The 6,075-nt window shown below is 38.3% G+C and overlaps 1 protein-coding gene across 3 annotated transcripts; it reads left to right on the plus strand.

Annotated features, from left to right (window-relative positions):
- The first annotated feature begins 240 nt into the window (after positions 1 to 240).
- On the plus strand, positions 241 to 5,122 carry LOC124069748 (spindlin-Z-like). 3 transcript variants are annotated; one of them, XM_046409156.1, is made up of 5 exons: positions 241 to 362; positions 1,042 to 1,083; positions 1,658 to 1,917; positions 2,636 to 2,869; positions 3,330 to 5,122. In XM_046409156.1, exons 2-5 carry the CDS (start codon positions 1,064 to 1,066, stop codon positions 3,533 to 3,535), a joined length of 720 nt encoding a protein of 239 aa, XP_046265112.1. In that variant the 5' UTR covers positions 241 to 362; positions 1,042 to 1,063; the 3' UTR covers positions 3,536 to 5,122. The 3 variants fall into 3 exon arrangements, with proteins under 3 accessions (XP_046265112.1, XP_046265114.1, XP_046265113.1); XM_046409158.1 differs by lacking the exon at positions 241 to 362 and adding an exon at positions 421 to 442; XM_046409157.1 differs by lacking the exon at positions 241 to 362 and adding an exon at positions 518 to 906.
- The last annotated feature ends 953 nt before the right edge of the window (positions 5,123 to 6,075 follow it).

Here is a 6,075-nt window from a genome sequence, read left to right on the forward strand (position 1 = left end):
ACTTAGGGAAAATTCTTGACTTAAACTATGGTGAATGATGGGAAATGTAGTTTCAGGACGTCCCTAGCGTCACTGTACCCTGAACATCTAAAAGGGAACATAATGTTAAGAATATTCATATCCACCTTATCAAAATGTATGAAACACCAGATTGTGTCAAGGCCTACGTGCAATTAGCACTAGAATAAGTCGCAGTCCCACTAGGTTTATTCAAAGGCTGACTTCAAATCCCAGAGTGCTTTGAGAGCTGCGAGTTGCTTCATGTACTTGTAGTCCACGGAGGGTCGTTTCCGTGTATTTAGCCTACGTTAGGTGGTGGAATCTGCTCTGCAAAGACAAACAGATGTGAAATTATTGATCAGGTAGGGCAAACAGTTTATTCTGCCGGCTTCCGCCTATTGAACTTGTCGACGGAATAAAAAATATCTGTTCATTTCTTATGGTCAGTCCTTATTTTTTACGTTAATGTGGAAGCTACTACTAGTGTGCAAAATCAGCGCCTACATGGCGATGCATTTCCTTTTGTTCAGCTAGCTTATGTGTGGAAATACAGAAGTCAGACTCTCAGAAATGTTACACATTGAAAAATAAACAGTGACCGCAATGACTGTCTAACCGTTGGCTGCCTTTCTGTTTCCAATTTTAGACCCACTGTAGCCACACATTTCCGACGGCACTCGACACGTCGGCATTTATTCAGCTAGTCTCGGCGAAGTTACACATTTATCAGTCATATCGTTAGCCGTACAAATGTATATAACCTGTAGGTTTTATTAGCCTGTAGCTGCGTTAGTTAGCATTAGCATTAGGCTTGTTGCAGGTACGTTGTTTACATCCGGTAACTACCCTAATGCGGGTCTGCTGGCTGATATGAATAGCTGTGGTTGACTGAGTGGAGGGCTACGGGTAAAGAGAGTCGGTCTGCAGCATATTAACTGTTGAAATCTGTTTTAATTAATATTAGTGAAGTTGTCAGGTTGGAGAAGAGTGTTAGCGTCAGTTGGTCCTGTCACACTAACTGGATTGTTTTGTGTTTCACAGGATTGGGTGAATTTATGGAAACATGTCAAAGAAACGGGGCAGGTAGGACCAAATGTGATTAAACACTTGACCCTGGTTTATTACACCATGTGACAGTAGACTTCACTCCTGGAATGACATAGCAGTAAATACTGTAATTTGATCTGTAAACGAAACCTAATAACCTTTTACAGCAACTTTAACTTAAGTGTTTTTCTTTACACGTTCCGCCTGAGCTTAGCAGGTTTAAACTTGGATAAAACATTACAGCTAAACTCTGACATTCTTTTTATGGCCTGCTTACTTTCACCTTTTTATAGTTTTTCATTAAAACTTAGATTGAGCGAATGACTAATGGCCTAGTAGCTCAGGTAATTCTTCACAGTAATCATTTATTTACCCACTCTGCCATATTTATATGTCCTCACTGTTTGGGTCAACAGTTCCCATTTGGCACCCTGTAAGTTTAGTAAGGGCACAGTACCAGTTCATTTCATTTTATATCTTAAAGACCTGCTCAGACAACAAATAACCTGACACTAATGTTGATTGAGTAGCTTATAAATGACCTCAAAAAGTACTACCACTACTACTACTACTACTGATCTGGATCATCTACATCCCTCCATGCTCACAGGAAGCGTAGCAGTGGAGAGCTGAGTGAGAGCTCGGAGTCGACGCTGATCCCAGACCCCGACAACCTGCTGGGCCGCAGGATTCAGCACACCTGGAGGGAGAAGGGCAACGTGACCAAGTGGAAAGGCACTGTTCTGGAGCGCCTAACTGTGAACAGTTCCCTCTACATGGTCAAATATGACGGTTTTGATTGTGTGTATGGCATTGAGCTCTTCAAAGACAACCGGGTGTCCAATCTGCAGGTGTTGTCAGAGAAAGTTGGTGAGTCTGGCAATGTCTCTCCCTAATGGTGGGCATATTTTTTGTTTTGCTTGGGTGTGCATTTTGTAAACAGTAAAGCACTGTGTTATTTTTAGCTTTTCTTATTTTGGTAATTACTTTGGTCACGCTTTTGTTTTGCTGTGTCCCTCAGGCTTCAATTTGCAACACTGTTCTGACCTTTTCTAAGCATTTTCTGTTTGAAGTTTGAGTTGGTGTTTCTCTTGTAACGGTCTTCTAATGTGGAGATTGTTGTTGCTAATGCTAACTAACAACCCATTCTTTGGTTTATTCTAAATACACCACTGTTGTGGCAGACAAAATCATGTAACTAGTCACTTTTTGTGTCAGAGTATAAATAAATGGGTTGTAGAAAAAATGTTTTTTAAGTATGTGATGTATTATAACTTGAAGTAATAATGCTGACAGTGTGAACATTTTAGTCTGATAAAGGACTTTCGTTTTAGTGAAAAGAATTCATTCAGTCAGTATCATCAGTCAGGAATTTTTGTGCTGGCCCATTTAATGTATCAAATTCCTTCCTTTATAATTTGATATAAAGGAGGTCTGATAGACTGTCAAGGGCTTTAGGGATTTTATTAGTGCTTTATCAGGACTGTGAGATAATATAATAATATTTTAATGTCCTATTATAATGTGTCGTGTGAGATCTGCAAAGTTTTTCATTTAACAAGCTTATCAAAGTGTCTTCTTCCTGCAGTGAACAATAAGATCAAGGTGCCTCCTGGGGCAGAGGAGCTGGTGGGCCGAGCTGTGGAGCATCTGTTTGAGAAGGAGGATGGCGAGAAAAATGAGTGGCGAGGCATGGTGCTATCCCGAGCCCCCATCATGACCCACTGGTATTACATCACCTACGAGAAGGACCCAGTGCTGTACATGTACCAGCTGTGGGATGATTATAAGGACGGAGATCTCCGTGTCTTGCCTGAATCGGGTACAGTAATGAGAGCTTTTTGTATTAAAAAAAAAATTGTGTGTTCAGTGTTTTACATTTCACATGTTCCTGGAAAGGTGGGAGGAAGAGAACAGGACAAATTTGCATAGCATTACAAAACACTCCAATCTCTATGCTGCCTTTTGGAACAATTTATGCAGAGATTCCTGCTTGATTCAATAGTAAGAGACTATGCTCTGTTATGGACTTACTTCTGTCTTATAATATAAAGCCAATACTGTTTACAAGGAATTAAAGGAGACTAGGTGAGGTGAATAAATACACTTACTTGATAGGGATTAAAGTTTTTCTTCAAATTGTTGATAATTTACTGTCTTAACCGTAAAATTACTCTGCAAATATTTAAACTTTCTCTGCTTAAAAATGATAGAAGAAGAAACTGCATGTTCCTGTTATGTTAGTCTTATTTTGGCTGTTGTTTTATTTGTCCATCATCCAGAGAACAAACACCTTCTGCCAGCAGACAGGAAGCCGGGTGAGGAGCCAGAGAGCCTTGTGGGAAAACAGGTGGAGTATGTCACAGATAATGGTCTAAAGAGAACGGGCTTGGTCATCTACCAGGTCCCAGCTAAGCCCACCGTGTATTACATCAAATATGACGATGACGTCCACATCCACGTCTACGATCTGGTGAAGACCACTTAGTACTGACTGTCCAGTTTCATCTTCAGCTGATGGCTCACCTCTGACCCAACCAGTTATTTACCTTTTAAAGTGTTAGAGATTTCAGTTTTCCTCCGGTGGGAGGCAATGTACTGAAGATCAAAAGCCCCATATCTTTTTTTTTTTCCAAAAGCCTTCCAGAGGTTTGTTCCATTCTCACATTACAAGACATTTTTGATTCTGAATTTTAATTTGACATTAAAGTATGACTATTAGGATGTCTTCGATGTAAATAAAGCAGGTCTGAGACCGGTTGCGTAGCCCAGCAGATGAAATGGAGCTAGACGTACGTTCGTTTTGATTAAATAACACTTGTATAGTGCTACTTTCAAACTCCAAATCCATACTTTTTGTAAGCAACACATCAAACTAAAAGAATTCTGCTTTCTTACCTATACCTCTGTGTTTTACTCCTGTTTCATTACACTTTTATATGCCTGTGCTATTTATTTCATCTGGAATATCTGGCTGTGTTGCTGGTGACATTTTGGCAAAAGTTGTCTGCTGTGCTTTGTGTATGTCATTGGGTAGGCCTCAGTTTGTTGAATATAAAACTAATATTCTTTTGACCAGTGTGCTAATATTTCCATCACAGTGAACCCTGATTTCAGCTGAACTGTATAGGCATTGATGAGATTTGACTGTCTCACATCATAAAAAAAATTATCAGAAGTCATATTTATGTTCTTTTTCATCATAAACTTCAAGTTTTCTACATTGTAATATGAAAAAGACTGATGTTGATGTCAAGTTGTTTCAGTGGTGTTTGTGCTACATGCTATTTATGCAGTTCAAATTGGCCAACAGCATTTGTTTAGCATTTTGGACTTATTTGCCAAAAATGAGTCATGTGATACGATATATTCTGGCCTCAAAATATTGTTTATTGTGACCCTGAATATGTTTTGTCCTGTAAATATAATCTGAGACATTTTTATGAACGTAAAAACAAGGCTGTTTGAAAGTTATTGCAAAATGCTGTTTGTGTTGCAATGGAGATTTTGTTAATTTGTGTGAATGCGTACAATCATGGTTGTAAGTACAATACATGAATTATATCAAATAATTAACACATTTTTTATTAGATTAGACACGAGTGATTCTCTATAAATTATTTATATGAAGCACTTTAAGTAAGAAATGACACAAAGATGGGTTTTCTTCAGGTAAACAAAAAAAAAAAACATTTAATTAGCATAGTATACTGAAAAGGTTTTGATCTGAATGTCTGATCTCCACACATCAACCTTTAATTCTTAATCCAAATTTCTAACCTCTAAGTTTGCATATATCTGTACATTGCTGATTTAGTAGCCCTCAGTTGACCTGCAGCATTCAGAATGTAAATATTTTTAGAAATGCTGGCCCTGTGTCTGTACTAAATGATGTATAACTGGATGTGAAGTCCCCCTTTTTGTAAACTTGCATGAGTTGAGAGACGTTTCACCCCGACCTGTGTGAATGCAGTGAACAGTGAATGCACTCAGACACTTGACAGGTGAAGAACGTTGCATGAATTCCAAGTTTTGTTTTTTTTTCTTCATCTTTTAAATGCAATGGGCCAAGTGACTTTGTTTTTTGTGTTTTTTAAGTTGACTGGATGCTTCCCAAATCACTGTCTGATGAGCAGTATCAATTTTACAAAGCAAACATTTTATACAATGAGATCCTGCTTTGGCCACTTTGTAAAAAAGGTTATGTATATCACTTCCCTCCTGCAGCTCAGGTGTGATCATTTTTTGAGTGTAAACATGACTTTAATGGCTGGAGAACAACCCAGTTCACGTCAGTGAGTGTAAAAGAGTTTCATAATTAAGTTGAAATTTCTTGGAGGTCAGCTGATTTGGGCTGCTTTTCATGTTTATGAGGGACTGAAGTCAGAAACTTGGTCACTTCACCTCCCTTTCTTATTTAATAGTCAGACTCTGAATTTCTGAAACTTTAGCCTGAGGAAGAAGTTATTAGATTAGATGCACAGCAGCACAATAACAGAGATAATAGTGGTCAAAAACTATTAGGCTGTTAAACATTTAAAGATATACCCAAATTTGCAGTCATATGTTTCATGCTTTAACAAAGACTGAACTTCTACAGCCATGCTAGCAACTCTGTGTGGCTGTGCAAAATGTAAGCATTAGCATGCTAACATGCTCACAATGATGCTAACACGCTGGTGTTTAACAGGTATAAACCATGCTTGCCATTTTAGTGACGTGTGTTAGCATGCTAACATTTTCTAATTAGCGGTAAGCACAGAGTACGGCTGAAGTTGATGGAATTATTATTATTATAATTATTATTGTTATTGTTGACATTAACCAAAGTACTGGAACATTTGGATCATATGCACCAAGTGAAAAGACCAGCCATCACTGGTCTTCCTGAGAGCTGTGCAGCTCGCATGGCTTAAAACTGGTTATTAGAGCAAATGAAAGATTAACAAAATGAAAAGTACATCAGTGTGTCATGTTTTAAAAAGTCAAGTGACTTACAGGATACAGTTTGACATTTTCTCTCTAGTT

This window comes from Scatophagus argus, chromosome 13 (genome assembly GCF_020382885.2).
Source record: "Scatophagus argus isolate fScaArg1 chromosome 13, fScaArg1.pri, whole genome shotgun sequence".
NCBI lineage: Eukaryota > Metazoa > Chordata > Actinopteri > Scatophagidae > Scatophagus > Scatophagus argus.

Coding starts and splice junctions, on each gene's coding strand:
- LOC124069748 (XM_046409156.1), top strand. CDS start 1,064: ATGTCAAAGAAACGGGGCAG. Junction 1,084..1,657: donor ATGTCAAAGAAACGGGGCAG/GTAGGACCAAAT, acceptor CCATGCTCACAG/GAAGCGTAGCAGTGGAGAGC. Junction 1,918..2,635: donor GGTGTTGTCAGAGAAAGTTG/GTGAGTCTGGCA, acceptor TTCTTCCTGCAG/TGAACAATAAGATCAAGGTG.